At 41.6% G+C, this 16,531-nt stretch overlaps 2 protein-coding genes across 2 annotated transcripts; both read left to right on the forward strand.

Annotated features, from left to right (window-relative positions):
- Window positions 1–164: 164 nt before the first annotated feature.
- evc (EvC ciliary complex subunit 1) lies at window positions 165–7,670 on the forward strand. The gene is made up of 20 exons (XM_008284499.1): window positions 165–602; window positions 712–825; window positions 1,049–1,135; window positions 1,558–1,781; window positions 1,886–1,970; window positions 2,070–2,168; window positions 2,307–2,435; window positions 2,529–2,690; window positions 2,832–3,048; window positions 3,752–3,900; window positions 4,096–4,194; window positions 4,289–4,501; window positions 4,672–4,781; window positions 4,965–5,166; window positions 5,341–5,562; window positions 5,676–5,805; window positions 6,194–6,296; window positions 6,401–6,527; window positions 6,639–6,735; window positions 6,826–7,670. The coding sequence occupies exons 1-20, from the start codon at window positions 423–425 to the stop codon at window positions 6,972–6,974; spliced, it is 2,898 nt and encodes a 965-aa protein (XP_008282721.1). The 5' UTR covers window positions 165–422; the 3' UTR covers window positions 6,975–7,670.
- Window positions 7,671–9,677: 2,007 nt separating this feature from the next.
- On the forward strand, window positions 9,678–13,450 carry LOC103359258 (UPF0258 protein KIAA1024-like). The gene is made up of 3 exons (XM_008284500.1): window positions 9,678–11,672; window positions 12,170–12,376; window positions 12,634–13,450. The coding sequence occupies exons 1-3, from the start codon at window positions 9,678–9,680 to the stop codon at window positions 12,823–12,825; spliced, it is 2,394 nt and encodes a 797-aa protein (XP_008282722.1). The 3' UTR covers window positions 12,826–13,450.
- The last annotated feature ends 3,081 nt before the right edge of the window (window positions 13,451–16,531 follow it).

The raw sequence follows: 16,531 nt of genomic DNA on the forward strand, positions 1-16,531 counted from the left end.
AAACACGAGTTGTAATCGTATATGTTGCGTTAATGTCATTACAGGTCGAACTTTACAATTTTCTAATAATGCGAACTATTAGTTGTGCTTTAATACTGAAAAATATGATCTGTTTCCGGTGGTGGCTAGTTAGCTTTACAGTCTGGATGCCTCCTCTTAAATCTTTGTACACCCATTGGCTAACTTTTACGGAGAGTTCGTCGCTTTAGGGGAAAAAAGGTTTTTTTCTTTAATAAGTTGTCTCAAATCATAGCTTCTTAACTCGCCGAAATGCTTTCGAAGAATATATGCGAGGGAAAAACTTCACCGTGTAAAGCGAGAAGTTGAGAGATGCGGTTTTTGCTAGCTGCAGATGTTACTGACTACAAGAGGAGCTATCCGAAGATGCTAACAGTTTGGCTACGGATTGAAGTTGGTAAGAAATGACAGCCCGAGGGGTGATGGCGGAATGTGCCACCGATGTTTTGGTCAGTTTCTCCGAGTCGCTGCACGTCTACACCGGACTTCTGACGGTGGCCACGGTGTGTGGAGGACTGTCGGGGATTTTAGCGGCTGCTCTTTTATACGTCTTCTGCCTGAAGCCTTTGCTGTTGACGAGACAAGTAAGCGCATAACACGACAACACACCCTCCCCTGTCCTCTCAAGTCACGTTCTTGATTATCTTCACACTTTATATTCCATTTTTTTGGATTTTCCTTCTATCCTCTTAGGGATACAATGCGAGGAGGCTGCTGGAGCCAGATGATGGAGAATTAGACAACAACCAAAGCGACTGTGTCAGCAACAGCAGAAAGGAGGCTACAAGTGGCACCACTAATGACAAAGTAATGCAAACTCTAACCCTCCAGCAATGTGTGGAAGCTACTGGGGAATAAGGTGGCCTGTACTAAAATTAATGTCAAACATAGGCAGGCTTCATGCAGAATAAAGACAGATTAAATGGTGCAAGGTTAATATAGATATGATGTTGCATTCAGGGTCACAAAAATGTTGATGTTTACTAATTAACTTCTCACTAGCCTTTTGCTCTGTTTACTGATTGACCAGGAGAAGAAGCAGCCACCCATGAATAGTGATGTGGCTGCATTTGCATCCAGAGCAAAGGTGGTTTATCCCATCAACCAAAAATACAGAGTAAGTTCACTCTATATGTTGCATATGACTGAAATGTGCACCTAACATGTACACAGCATAACAAGGGCTTAAACCAAATCTATGCAGATGTGTTTTGACTAAGGCCACTGACTTGATAGTTATTTTTATTTTGTGTTATGCACAAATATCAGTATAATGCAGTCCTGTTAGTTTCACATGTTTATGTCAATCAAAAAGCACCCCTAATGCTGTTGACTGCAAATAATTGAAGAATAGAAAACATAACCTAATGTAAACTTTTCTGCGGATGTTTGGCTTCCAGTAACATGTAATAATAAATAATAGTAAGTTGTAATCTGCTGGTAAAAAGTGAGGCAGACATACTGTATGTATTCATAAATTGTGCATATAGAAACAACACCACATTTGGCCACTGACAAGACTTTTTTTTGTGTTTTTAGCCTTTAGCAGATGGAGCATCCAACCCATCGCTACATGAGCACTCAAAGTTGCCAGCGATGCCTAATGAAGAGTCTTCCTCCTCCATGGACAGAGAGTCTCTGAGTCAGGAGCAAGACAATGATGACAGCAGTCAGTTTATCTCATCCTCTCTGGTCCCTAAGAGCCTACAGAATCAGAGTTTCAAAAGGGTCTCTCACTACCCTCACACGCTGACACAAAGAGGGTAGGAGCTCGTGTTCTCGAAATGCTAAGTTTTAGTCATGAACTGCCATAAGTGTGCACAGACCTGAGTTTTCTGAAAGTTATACTTGTTTGTTATGTTTGCAGTTTTGAAGGCAGGATCAGTCTTTACTGTTTGGCCCTGCAGGATGTACAAAACCACTGCTCTCAGCTTCAGGAAGAAAAATACCTGGTGAGTATTTGTCATATCATGTACTGTATATATGTTATATTTCTTAAAGAATACCAAAGAAAAAAACTTAAACTGTTTTGTTTCACTTTCAAAATTTAGATTTTTCTGCAGATGGTGAAAATGATATTCAGCTGTCGGTTTCCAAAAGACAAAAATGATGCAGACTTTGCCAAAAATATTCTTCAGATGCAAGAAAAGGTAGAGCCACATGTTACTCTACTGCTACTCACATATGGTATTTTGTGTGCACATTTTATTGTAGTTCTCAATTTGCTGTACAAAGACACATTGAGCTTAAAATTTTAAACCCATCATCATTGTCCTTCATCATACCAGGAGCTAAATGAGTTGAAGAAACAGTTGCCAACAGGCCAAACTGTCAGTGAGAAAAGTCATGATGCTCCCTGCACGTTGGAAGAGATTGAGAGAGCTCAGAAAGATCTCCTTGAACGTGGCCTTCAAACGGTAAATAGAAAGTTTATCAGCTATTTTAAATCTATTACCCCCCACTCTGTATTAATACTGACCAGGATATCTCATGTCCTTGTCCCCTCATAGTCCAAAAGTTTCAGCAAACAGGTGGAAGATTTGTGCCAGCATGTGCTGAAGAAGACCAGCATTTTCTCTCCAGATGAGGCGCAGAATGTAATTCTCTCTCTAATTCAGACACTTCTATTAGTAGAGAACCACCTGATGAAAGTACAAGAAGCTGATCTAAAGGTAAAATAAAACTTGGTGGTTATACTCACTATTCACTTTGGTTTTCACTATTCACTTTGGTTTTTATCACTTGAGGACCTGGATGCACTGATGCTTGAGCATGTGGCTCTAAATACGTCTGTTTTTTTTTCCATCTCTTAGAGGATACAGCAGAAGTTGTTGTGGTGGGAGGAGCTGACGGGGCTTCTTCAATCCCAGCCTGCCTTGCTGAGGCGGGAAGTATCTTTGAGACAGGCTTTGATTGCCACAACACTCGAACAGCTGACAAGTGATGACATCTTGAAATTCAGCCACATGGAAAAGATACTTTCAGAGATTCAGGTCACTCTGACTGAAGGCCTTCAGCAGTGTACTGAGGGTAAGATGCGTAAATTTAGCAACTTCACTACGAGGTGCGATCAAAACAAAAGATGGGATTTTATAGTAAGTCCTCTGTGGGTGGAGGAAGATAGCTGCCAAAGACTTACCTAAACACTGGCCAAATATGTGTAGAAGTGTCTTTGATTATACTCAACTAGTTTCTAGTGGCAAACAGCAATGGATAATATGTAGCCTACTTTTCAAACTTAAATGATGTGCTCTCAAAATAGACCATTTTCTGGGAATCCTCTTTAGCTTCTTAAATAAGGTCAGGTTCTTTCAGGGCAGCACAGAATATCATGCCTATTAGTACACCCCAGACTTTCACGTAGCATTTTTCTGCAAAAGTGCAGTCAAAGACATGATAAAACTGCTTAAATGTAAACACTGTTTGCAGTAGCTAAACCTTTCCTTTTGGGGCTTTTTTAAATGTTAATTTTCATTTGTGCACATGTTCAAGAACCTTACAGAGAAGAATCTATGACGGAACATATTACTCACTGAGTGGCCTCATTAAACTATAGAGCTATAAAGCAACAAGACATCTTTCTGTTAGGAGGTATATTATCAATACTCGTTCATCACCAGAAATAAAGTGCATTAATAAACATTTATACCATGGTCCGCTCTACAAACTGCAATTATTTGGGTGATCCTCAACTGGGCAAGCGTTTCTGAAAGTTCCACTTTTTATCTTCCAGAGTGCACAAGAAAGACAAATGAGCTGGTAAACGAGAAGTGCCGCAAAAAGGAGTCCAAAAGGAAAAAGCTTCAGAGGAGCCAGATGAAAGAGAGGAGCCAAACACTGGAGCTGAGACAGACTCAGAGCGACCTGCAGGAGCTCACCAAGGTCAAAATATTTTACTTCCTTACATCAATATGTGACCAGGGACCTAAGAAGTAGGCCAAGCCACTGGCTGTAGATTCCTGCAGTTAATTATTATAGAACTAAGAGTCTCTTCTCTATTCTTTGCCTTACTAATACTGGTCATACATGTAGGCAAAAAGGCACTGGTGTCTAAATCTGAGCTAATGTTCCCTCCAGGTGTACCAGGAGTTGCTGATGAAACACAGGCAACAGATTTCTGACTTGGAGCTGCAGCAGGACAACAGGGTTGCTGACGCTCTCTGTGACCTTTGGAAGGTAAAAATGTACTGATAAAGTGTGCATTTGTACACATACTTCTGCATGTGTGTGTGTATATCCACCGTTCTTACATAAAATCCTGTATACTCAGAAACTTCGCAACTCCTGGTCAAAGAGACTCGGAGAGCTAGCAAAGGACGTCTTTCTCACCTCAGTTGCAGCCCAAACAAAGCTCTCTGCTGAACACTGTGAGAAACTGTGGTTGGATCTGGAGCAGGAGTTGGTTGCTCAGCTGCAGCAGGCAGAGTGTACCACAAAGCAGCAACTGGAGGACATGAAGGCTGAGTTGGATAAAGATGGGCAGGTAGATGACATGTGGTGGATCAGATACACTTTTGATCATCTTCTTTATTGGTGTTTGGCAGTTGGATTCTTTCAGTGTTTTTGTTTTGTATCTAGTTCCATGAAATATTTGCAAGAGTTTAACTTTACAAATGTATTTCAGAGTTTCTAACTGAGCCTCTCATTCTGTAGGTATGGAGTGAAGGCATCTCTCTGGTGCAGGCCTGTCTGAAACATCTGAGTGAACAACAGATGAAGATCCTCCGAGCCATGCTGGCCAGACAGAGCTACACACTCAACAGGTGAAACGGGAACACCTGTCAAAAACATTTATGGCATATTGAGAGCATAAATAAAACTACATTGGCACAAACATCAGATTTCCAACACAGCTGTCTTCTCTGTGGTTATAGCTACTTATGCAGTATCTACGTCAATTTTTACGAGTTAATAAAAAATAATGGAATGTGATCTGTTTCTTTCAGTCAAATGGGACGGCTGATAGAGAAGAAACACGAGCACCTGTTGGTGGTGGTGCAGAGGTACTTTGTGGTCAGACATTTCTGTCTGCACATCCTGAAGGAGATGAGACTGTCCAAGCTGAAGACACTCTCTCAGACTGACTTCAGAACTCTGCTCATGGAGGACCCCAGTAGAAGCCAGGCCTGTGCTAATTCAGCTCTCAAGGTGGGAAAAATATACACATGTAAAAATAGTATTTTGATTAAGTACTAAATCTGAGAACCCATTGTAGGGCCATTCTGTATTATGCTAGTAATTTGCTTTTGACTTCTTTAGGGAATCGTACCTGTAAGAACACTGCACCACGTTGAACACTGTTGTTTCTCCTAACAATCACAGAGCAGCAGCGCCAGCCTTGCAGAGAGACATCTGGGCCCAGAGAGTCAGCTGCTGGGGAACAGCTTCCAACAGGAGTTCTTGTCTGAACTGGAAACAGGAACGGAGCTTCTTCAGAGTCACGCACAGCTGGTGCTGGGCAACGCCCTGAGCCACGCCATCCAACAGATGATGGAGGCTTCACCCACAGGGACACAGACCTCTAAACAGGATGATGGCTTGAAGGTAGAGTTTAATCCAACATATTTGTAATCGTATTAATCCTCTATAAATTAGACTCAACTTTTTGTGATCACTTTGCCAGGCATATTATAGACTATAACTTTATTTTTCATTAGCGTCACCTGACAGAGGCTGTCGCAGAGAGTGTTTATGTGACCAAAGATTCTCTCACTGCACTGGTGGAAAGCTACTTTTCTCACCTGCAGGACATTACCAAAACACTGCAGCAGGATCGGTTGAACCAGGGTGAGACGCCAACCACAACACGCATTGACCTATCACTGTCTGTGTATAGACTGATTTGAGTTTTTATACTTGCTGTTTAGACAATTGTGTAAGTTAATTGGTATTAGGTATTCTGTTTGACTTTACTTTGTGTTATGTGTCCTGTTTTGTCTCATTTGTATTGTTATATTGTCACTATGCATATGCTATATTGTGACCGGCCATGGGACCACAGTTGAAAACTACCTTTTGGTTAACTTCAGTACAATACATCTAATGGCAATATTTACATTTTAAATTGTACAGGGTAACTTACAAGTAAAATCAATGAACAGTTTTGAGTAGACAGACTGCACCAGGTCACAAAGAATATCTGAGTTAACTTCACTGTTGTGAACATTCCCTTCAGAGGTGAATGAGAAGCAAGACAACAGCAGTCAGCTGAACAGAGCCTTGCTAAGGGAGCTGGTGAACTGGGGCAAGAAACCTGCCTCTGCTGAGTTTCAACAGAGGTACAGTAACACTGGGGGGTGCTGGTATTTTTTTGGGTGACCGCCTATTTAATTATTATAATGAGAATAAATGTGATTTTTGTCTTTGTTTTCGTATGTATCAGGGTTGAACTTCACAAAAGAAAAGTGCTGGAGCAGTGTGAGTTGGATCAGGACACGATATATGAGGAGCTGAGGCAGAAGAAAGTAACCCAGGATCAAACCATGGAAAAGATCAAAGGACAGTTACTGGTTAGTATGCTTCATGTCTCCTGTACTTCTTAAACTGATGATACCCATATGAGTACATGTATCATCCTGCACAGTCATTTTCTGTAAGCACTGCACTGCTGTGTCCATTAGGAGGCAGAAGAAAGCTTCATAACTGAGCTGGCAGCTTTGGCCCGGATTTCTGTCCACAGTCCAGCCCCAGAACCTAGTGATGAAGAGGACAACATTGGTAAGTAACTTTACACTAGAGAATACAAAAAAATAAATAAATGCCAGACCACTGTTTGCTGTCCTCTTTAACTGTGCTATATTTCAACAGGCGATCAGAGTGCCCCAATGCTGGACCTGCTCGCCCTGAACCCAGCTTTAGATCCAGCTTTGAATCCTTCACTGACTCCAACCTTTGTAACTCCAGTGGTGAAGTCGAAGCCAAAGAAGCAAAGAGAACGAGAGTCTCATCTCAGCTGAGATCTTAACACCCTAACTGCAGGGGAGCCGGGGGGAGCTCGGCCCCTCTTAATAAGACATGAGCTCCCCTGAAAATATGAACTAAATAGTACCAGTATGCTGTTTTTGCCACACATTTCTATTTATCCGTATCTTCATTATTGTGGATCGTGCATAAAATGAGGCTATAACTGATACATGATTCATGCATGAGGTTGATTAGTCTCGGATTCACTTTAATGGAGATCCCAGCATGCTTTGCGGCATAAACTACACTCAAACTCAAAAATCAGGGAAAGAAAAAAACTTTCTTGATGTCAGCTGGAATACAACAATCAGAAGAACAAACCTCACCTTTAGCGGTGCTGTAGCAGTGGCTACTGAATAGGAATAGTAATAAATAAAAGCTAAATCAACTACTTTTAAGTGTTGCATCTGTTGTTTCTGAGCTTGACAATGTGGGGAAAAAAGCGAGCAGCCCTGAAAGCCATATTGTATTTTGCACATAATGTTTACATACTCATATAGCAACAGCTTGTAAGAATGTTTACTCTTATTTTTTACAGTTTTCACCTTATTAAACAATTTCTTCTCTGTTGATAATATTGTCAGTAATGTACCAGAGAATCTGTCTGTACTTTGTATATAAATTGACTGTCAAGTGTAGATTTGAATGTTACTAGAAGTGTTTGTGCTTTAAACAGGTGACTAAAACTTGTCAGTGTTTTTTTTTTTTTTTTAATGTACCATGAAATAACACAACTCTGAAAAACAAACAAAGCTGGTTATCGTTTCAATTCGCCAACTTTTGTTTTGTCTTTTCACCCGGCTATTAGGCTTTCCATGCAACAGGCCTGACAGTAATGCATTATTGCCTTATACCTACACTGCTTTTCATACTGCGGCTCATCCACTGCATTGATTCCTGAGTACACGGGATGATGGATGCCCTCCTCACTGAGTTGTCAGATGAATTAGAGATGTCCACTCTGATTGTAGCAGAGTGCTACTACTCAGCGATGAAAGCCTTGCCCTTCTCTTGCTCTAATGGGGTTTTAAGTACAAGCCTTTATGGATGATAATGCAGAGTAATGGTGCAAAGTCTGGGAAAGCTCAAGTCTGGCAGACAGTTCAGTGTGTGTGCAGCAATCTAGCAGGCAATTTACCCCAGACCTTATGGTTTACTGTCAGTTTGGAGTTTTAGGAGTGTCAATTAGCAAACATCAATTTTTAATTTGCCCTTTATTTGTATGCTCAACTTGCACACTAACCAATTACTGCTATGGCACCCTGAGAAAATATGCTTGTGATTCTGAGCCACTCATACACATCTAGAGCGTCCTGCCAAGACTGTGTCTCTTCTCCAATGTATCAATTAGAAATGTGGCTGTACTGTTGACTTTGCAAGTGTCTGAGCTGATATGAGGTTAGGGGAAACCGTTTGGATGTATTTTGAGGTCCCTTAGGGGACTGCAGGGACTTGTGGGAAGATGACCTGATTTCTAATTTTCTCCTCTCCTGCCTGGGCTGTGGGCTTGTCGCTGCTACGAACAGAGAAGCCCATTAAAAGGAGTGTGATAGTTACGATCCGAGCCGGACCTATTTGGAATATGGCCTCGCTCTTCGCGTAAAATCTGGATTTTGTTGATGGATACAGGTGTGGTTGTGATTCTCCGCCAGTAGATTCAGGTAAGAGGACATGCAGCACCTTCGCTTTAGCCGGTCCGTTAGTGAGGGCTTTACAACCTGGATTGCATTTGCAGCAGTGTCATGTCATTGATATTGTCTCCGCTGACACACAAACCCCAAATGCGCCTCTCAGAGCAGATTGGTGCGCTTTTTTCCCCTTCTTCTTTAAAAAGGAAACCGTCCCGTCCTCCTCTTATCTGAGTCGTTTTTACGTGCAACACATACTTGGGATGAAGTTACCAAATGCACATTAATATAGTCATTGCATTTGCTCAGTAAAGTGAAGAGTTTGGCCCGAAGCTGTTAATAGAAATGAGTGGATTCAAAATGTCCAGTGAGGTAAAGATGTGCGCAGTGAGACGGCGTCACCAGATCAGATGATCGGTTATTTTCGGACCCCAAAATAAGGTCGCTTTCCTGAATCTCACTCAATCAAAGTGCCTTTTTTCCCAGTTCAATTGTAAAAGTCTACTTTGATTCTAAATCATTATCAAACACAGTTAAATGGTGACAAGAAGCAGAATCTAATTTGAAACACTGCTGACATTGTGACCAAGAGAAGCTGGTAATTGAAGAAAAGCATAAATTAATACTTTGGCGTTACAAGGATTATAGAATAACATAGACTCCATAATGGTTCTGACAGTATGATAATAATAAAATACATCTGATATTAATAGAATATAGACAATACAATAAGATTCCGTTACAGTTCTTATTTTACAAACACACAGTATATATGCATGTTTTATCATTATTCTACTTTTGTTTTTATTGAACAAAGGTCTGTTTTCTTGGACCACTAAAACAAAAGTTTTATTTTAATTTGCAAATACTCTAACTATATGGGACTTCTGTTTCACCTGCAATCCAGTTTATGTGGGTATTAATATTGATATTATATTTGTGTCTTTTCTTAATGTCCTTTTTATGTCCTGAGTATAGATTTGCCCTATTGCTGAAAGGTGCTCTATAAATATAATTACCTTGCCTTGTGTTGCTAACTGCTTTGTTCTCCCTGTCAGGTGAGCAGCCATGGCTAACCTGCAGCAGGAATACCCCGGAGTCCTTCTGGGGATCCTGGAGGAACTGGCCAATATGCGCCAGTGGCTATCATTCCAGGACCTTTGTCGAATGGTTAGCACCCGCTTTGATCTGGAGCACCTGGTCGAGCTCAGGAGTTTGTTGTTTGCTGCTGCCAGCAGGGACCCCTGTTTCCCAGCCACTCTGTTCAGAGACCGGGTTTCCACCAGAGGCCAGGGGCTATCACCCATAGGCGTCGCTGCTGACATAGTAACTATCTTTAATCTTATTCAGATGACGGGTGGGGTCTCTGAAGACAGCCAACCAATGAGGGCACAGACAGTCCTCCCTGTCGACCAGTCCCCAGGTCCCAGCCTGCCTGGAATCCACCAGCTGACCATTCCTGGTCGAGAAAGACCACGCGCCCACTCCGACTCCAGTGGCACGTCCATCGACCAGAGCTTGCTGCTTCCAAAATCAAATTACTCTGCCCGCAAGCGAGCAAGTCTTCCCCCGGATCCCATCTCACTCGTGTCCTCCCCTCCCATCAGGGCGAGGGCTGTGTCTTTCGACTTGCCTCACACCACACTTTTGTACCCTAGCGGTCAAATCCCCAATGAGGTTATGAAGAACATCTACCTGCCTTTGGACACGGACAGTGAGTCGAGTGGAGATTCTGCTCATATGGAGGTGTTTGAGGGTGAACCGGGAGCTTCTGTTGACCAGAAGAGAAACATCTTTAGGAGGGACTTCCACAACCAGCCGCCGCTTATACCACAGGTGACCGTTAGCAGTGAGTCTCCCAGTCCCAACAAAGCGAAAGGCTTCGACAATCACAGCTTTGAAATGATCCCAAATCCTTACCCGTCGCCCACAACAGTTCATCAATCGCCAGAGCAGCGGGCTAAACATGAGAGCATCGATGACCTACAGGACTCAACTTATTTTGGACCTGGGTCAGTCCAGGAGTCATCCCCTCGGCACCTTCAACCACCCAGGACAAAAAGGCCCATCTGGAGCAATAAGAGTCACAGTCTGGAGGACCGGATAGGCCTGGGCATCATTGGAATGGGGATGGAATCACAAGGGGGACAACTTCCGAGAAGATCGACCCCTGCCATCAGCAATTTGGGGTCCTCAATAGGTGAGAGTGGGGATAGTGGACTACCAGGTGGAGGTGATGGACTCAAGGCTCAGGGAACACAAACAGACCCACCAGACCCCCGGCGACTTCGTAGCCTGGTTCACGCTGATCGCCTCTCTTTCATGACCTCATTAGACGACCCTGAGTTTGGTGAGGATGACATCAGTGCGATCTTTCGTTTCTTAGATGACATAAGCATGTGTGGGTCCACGGGAGTCCTGCATCCCAATGATAGCTCCATTAACCAGGACACCCCTGAGGCCAGACGTGGCCGTCTTGGTCAACTCCAAAGGCTCTTCCACTCCTTGGAAAGTAGTGATGACGGGCTCAAGGCCAGTGTGTGTAAGCTGCTGCTCCGTATGAGTCAGATAGAAAGACAGCTGGAATCACTAAACGATGTGAAGTCTGAGATTTCCCAGGTGCTCTCCGCTTTGCAGCGACTGGATGAAAAGATCCAGCAGCCTATCAGTGGTGGTGGACAAGGGACCGGCGGGAGATGGCTTGAGCCTCTCAGCGGTGTCTCTTCTTTTATGAGCCACCCTTTAACTCCTTCTGAGTCATCAGACCCTCAACCTCTGTCTGTATCCGGGCATCTGTTTCCAGGAACCAGCACAAGTAGTTTGGACTGGAGCCGATGGAACACACCTGGGGACCAAACAGAAAGCAGCAAAGGCCAAGTAGATTCTAAGGCGTCAAAAGAAGGGAAGAAAGACGCAACATCTCGTCGTGCCTCCAAAACCCAGCCTGAAGAGAAAGGTGTATCTGACTCCAAACAGCTGAACATCCCTGACTCCGCAAGGGACTGGACCGTGTCATTCTCAAAAAGTAAAAATGGCAAATCTTCACAAAGAAAAACTGGACAGGTATAGTGATTTTACATAATATACTCAATGTGCATGTTCTACATTTTATCCTATGTTTTCTATGATACAAAAAGAAATGTGTGTTGGATGGGAGATGAGTTTATAAGCAAATGAGTATCAGACTCAGCTGCAAATCATTTTGAAGCAACTGTCCAGTTGTTGCACGATGTGTATATTTATTCTGTGCAGCCACAAAATCTGCCATGCCTGTCATTAGCTCTGTATTCTGCTGAGTAGAGAAATGAGATTATGTGGTTGTTTGACAACCTAATCGGGCCACTTTGAGGGTTTATTGGTTTGAAGCTTTACAGTGAATAATGTTTTATCCGGGCTGAAAAGAAATACGGCTCATCCTTTCAAAATGATGTGCATGGTGGTACTTGACATGTTAATTTGATAATATTTTAGCTGAATTTCACATATTTTTCAAGGTTAAGTTGGTTTTAGTGTTTGTAACAGTACATATAAAACCTATGTTTGGTTTATTTTTGTTTTAGGGAGATCAATCAAGCAGCACCACTAACCTACTGTCCCAAAAGCCCACCACCCTGGTGGACCAAGTGTTTAACTCGTCCCTGTTCCGCCACAAAGACAGCAGTCTGACAGGGGGACTGACCTCTGGGAAGGTCATGGCTGAGGGGAGGGGAAGGCCCATATGGACTGTAGATGACAGAGAGGCACGAATCTCCCCTTTGGACTTACAGGTAAAAATATATGAAGTCAGTGATTTTAATCCGTGTTTGTTTTGGAAGAATGAATGCTTTATTTCTGGGGATAACCGGCCTGACATAAGTGCATAATGTATGACGAGAAAGAAAGTGGGGGTAGTAAAATCTGACTTACTGTCTCAAATAGATGACTAGCCGGAAAGAATCAATATTTAAGTAGACTAGATTATTATGTCAATTCATCCATGCATTCATATTTCTGCTTTAAAACTAAATGCCATTATGTTCCTCAGACTCAGGAGTCTCTGAACCCCAACAACATGGAGTTCTGGATGGACGACATCTACACTCCAGGCTACGATGCTTTACTCAGGCGTAAGGAGGCTGACCTCCGCCGAGCCAAGATCTGCAAGCTGCTTGCGCTCATTGCTACTGCAGTGGCTATCATTCTCATCATTGTCATTCCCATTTGCACCATGAGTTAATGAGGACTGTGACAGAAAGCCCACATTGTTGCCAGTTTTAATTTCATCGACTAGCTCATTTTCAGCAGCTATGTGCTGTAACACAGAAACCTGCACGCCACGCTCATGGAGATCAGTAGATGAGAGACTGCGAGATGAGGAATCAGTACCACTCAGTACTGCCTTACATTTCTCTGCATGTAGCACAGTTATCTAATACTTGAGAAAAGCAGGAGGACTTGAACTTTGAAAATACACCTGAGTCATTCCCTTATGCAGTTACAACAAACTGTAAGCCATCTCCAGTGCCAGGTTTTTTCTCCTATTTGCTTTGATTTATTTGGTTATTTATGTTTTTTAAATAATTTCAGGTGTCTGCAAAAGGAAGCGTTAGCACTGAAGGTTTTAAGCAATTCTAAAATAACTCTGAAAACATATGTTTAAACTAGTAATACTGAGCCATTGCAAAAGTGTCAACTTTTTTTTTTACTTTCTCATTTTGTCTGCATTTTCCTGAGAAACACCACTGTTACAAATGCATTGTGAATCAGCTTCAAGCACTGAGCACTGCCTGACTCTTGAGAACTATACAGGGCTTATTTCACTTCTATGTCAGATAATAGTTTAATCACTACATGAGAGTCTTACATCTACAATTTATAATTATTACTGGAATGTGTGGACAGGAATCTTTTTATTTTGCTTTAGTTTAAATGTTCTTGTACTTCCTTTAAGCAACAAGATACACTGCTCAAACAAGCTTCAATCAATAAAAATAATATTTTTATAGAGTTCTCTCCCATTTTTCAAACAGGAAAATATGAACTGTGTAATCCACTTGTGAATGTGTCTGATTTGAGGGGCAGAGTGTTCACCAAGTGTCAGGTTTCAAGAAATGAAAGATTGTTTTTGTTGATGATGCTTTGGCCCTGGAGCAGTAAAGGAAAGAGGGAAGGAAAGAGGGAGCCGTCTTCCAGTAAACACTCTCCGAGTGGGAGATTCCACTTGTAATTCAATTGATGAGATGTTTGGAGTGCACCACGGCACATTATCTTTTCACAGTACTCACTTTGCCAGAGCTTTTCCACATATTTGCAGACTCACTTAGCACCAACAGATTTATCTTGCATCCTTTCACTTGTCAATGTTGTGACATTCCATTTTGTAAAAACATCTTATTAACTCAAGATGTTAACTTTTGGTGCCAGACTACAAAATCCATAGAGGGCGACACAAAATATGTACACCTTTCAAATATAATGGAATCCAACCACAAACACTATCCTTGTAAAGCTTGTATAGGTTGGTTTTTTGTTGTCAGAGTGGTGTTGATTGAACTGTAATGTAAGGCTGAAATGTAAGGTGTGTCTATAATGTGGTCAAAATACGAGGTACACTTCCAGTACACTGTAATCCAATACAACCCCATCAGTAACCACAGCCTCAAAATGACAAAATAATCAAATGAAACATTTTAAACCATCTACAGAAAAATGTAACATTTTAAGTTACACAGTACTCGTATGTATCGCAGGGCTAATTGGATTGTATCACATTTTCTAGGTGTTCATATTACTGTGACCATTTCCTCTGATATGGATTATTTTGTAAGTTCAGCGGTGGGTAAGCCAGAGCTGCAGGGTTAAATCACATACTGTAACACGTAACTGCAACGGGTTCCAGTTCAACTAGAACCTTGTTGCATATCACACTTCCCTCTTGCCTCACATTTACTGTGTATCTCCTCTGCCACTGTCAATAAAGCCATAATGCAATTTTATAAAGTAAAGAACCGATAAGCACTTTAATCTGCTAACGGTGTTTACACCAAAGTGCACAGAAACAATGAACGGGAAAAGCGCTATCAGAGAGCCTGTCATACCTTAAAAACTTCCCTTTGCTTTGTGTGCACAAACATGCACAGGATGTATTGAGGGTGTGTTCCGCTTCGGTGTGTACTCCTAAGTAGATGTACTGCGTATTTGCCAAGTGTTTCCCATGAGGCTGTTTGTGGATCCATTACCCTTCCAATGGTGCCAGTGTGGAGGCCGAACTCTGGAGTCAGCACAATCCGCAGGTGCTTCTTTTGAAACTTCTGTGCATTAGAGCAGCCTCATACTTTTCTCACTCCTGAGATGCACATAAAAATTTTGATTTGAAATTTGAATGCTGTTATAATGCTATAATATCCACGCACCTTTTATACAGACAAATGAAAACTGGTGATCTCATTATCTGGGTATACACTCTGTCTTAAAAACACGGAAAAATACAAATATATCGGAGGTATTACAGTCCATGTTACTGGCGTGCAGCATTGTATATGGCTGTGAGAGTGTATGCTGACTAACATTGCCTGTCTGAATAAACTTGACAAATGGGTTATGTGCCTTTTACAGTATTTTGTCGGATATGATAAATAATAAATGAAGACCTGAATGCAATATGCTTAACCTTTATGGTGAATGAAAAAAAAACGTCTCCTGAAAGGAACTGCTATGCAAATTTAATTATTTTCCATTTCTCTCTAGCTCCAGTGTGTGCTTGTACTCGGAAATTCCAGAATTAGTCTGCTCGATTTAAGAAAGGGCACACGGTGACTGGTGTAAAAAGAAAATTCTGACAGTTAAATGATCCATGAATAAAGGAAATGTACATATAGAGATGAATAATTGATAACGACAGAGAGGGCATATTGACTGACAGATCCTATTATCTCAAATCAACTATAATGGACTTGCAGCACTCAGAAGAGACATACACACCTCTCAGGTGAAGTGTAACGTTAAACCAGACAGCCAATAAATTTCATAAAATCACACAGGCTCGCACAAATCAACCTCAGTCTGTTTTCGAGTTGTTTAAGATTTTATAATGTGTTATGGACATATACACGTAAAGTCTGTGGCTGATTTAGCGACTGTGTTGCGCTCATTAAATGTTGCAGAGCTGCTGCTGCACCCAGATATGCCATCCGCAGCTGATTAATGATGCTGTTGTGTGCATCCCATGTGCCAACACAAAACAACAGAACACAATTACTGACTGTTTCAAAGGATTTTATGATTTCACACATAATTTAACCCCACTGTGCTGCATCCATTGACACACATAAGGAGAGCAGGAAGTACATTTACTGGGCTGACTCACCTCAAGCAAAACTGCCACATTTAATTATTGTGAAAAATGGCGTATATATTAAAGTTGTTGATATTACTACAGGGGTTATTAGGTAGGGTAAATGGGGGTAAGACACCCTTCTCAGGAACAATGCCGATCTTCTTTTGATTTTGCATTTTGAATATCAATATCATCAGACGTATGCTTCAGTAAACACACTTAGAGAGTACATAAATCATAACCGGCTATAATTTTGTTATTATAAAAATACATTTTAAATCTTTTAAATGAAAATCTTCCCCAATAGTCCGACGCAGATGCTTCCTTTACAGGGGAAGAGGAACTTTGAGCTCAGAAATCAATGTGATCAAAACTTTAATTTGAAATTTTGATGTTGCTCTGACTAAACTTTACCCGCAACATAAATGTTGAATGACAAAGCATTTGTTAATTTTGTTCTAAATAATGGCTAACCCTCCATACAACTCACATATTACCAATATAGTTGTATATGTATATACTTACAAAAACAAAAAACACAGAAGCTTATTTTGTACATCAGCCTGATGCCAGAACACTTCTTCGGATTATCTCAGACCAGTAAAAT

The sequence above is a fragment of the Stegastes partitus genome, unplaced genomic scaffold (genome assembly GCF_000690725.1).
Source record: "Stegastes partitus isolate 25-593 unplaced genomic scaffold, Stegastes_partitus-1.0.2 Scaffold362, whole genome shotgun sequence".
Lineage (NCBI taxonomy): Eukaryota > Metazoa > Chordata > Actinopteri > Pomacentridae > Stegastes > Stegastes partitus.

Excerpts from the sequence above, each read along its gene's own strand:
- evc (XM_008284499.1), top strand. The coding sequence starts at position 423 with ATGACAGCCCGAGGGGTGATGGCGGAATGTGCCACCGATGTTTTGGTC. Across the intron at positions 603-711 it reads CTTTGCTGTTGACGAGACAA|GGATACAATGCGAGGAGGCT; the intron begins GTAAGCGCATAA and ends CTATCCTCTTAG. Across the intron at positions 826-1,048 it reads GTGGCACCACTAATGACAAA|GAGAAGAAGCAGCCACCCAT; the intron begins GTAATGCAAACT and ends CTGATTGACCAG.
- LOC103359258 (XM_008284500.1), top strand. The coding sequence starts at position 9,678 with ATGGCTAACCTGCAGCAGGAATACCCCGGAGTCCTTCTGGGGATCCTG. Across the intron at positions 11,673-12,169 it reads CACAAAGAAAAACTGGACAG|GGAGATCAATCAAGCAGCAC; the intron begins GTATAGTGATTT and ends TTTTTGTTTTAG. Across the intron at positions 12,377-12,633 it reads TCTCCCCTTTGGACTTACAG|ACTCAGGAGTCTCTGAACCC; the intron begins GTAAAAATATAT and ends TATGTTCCTCAG.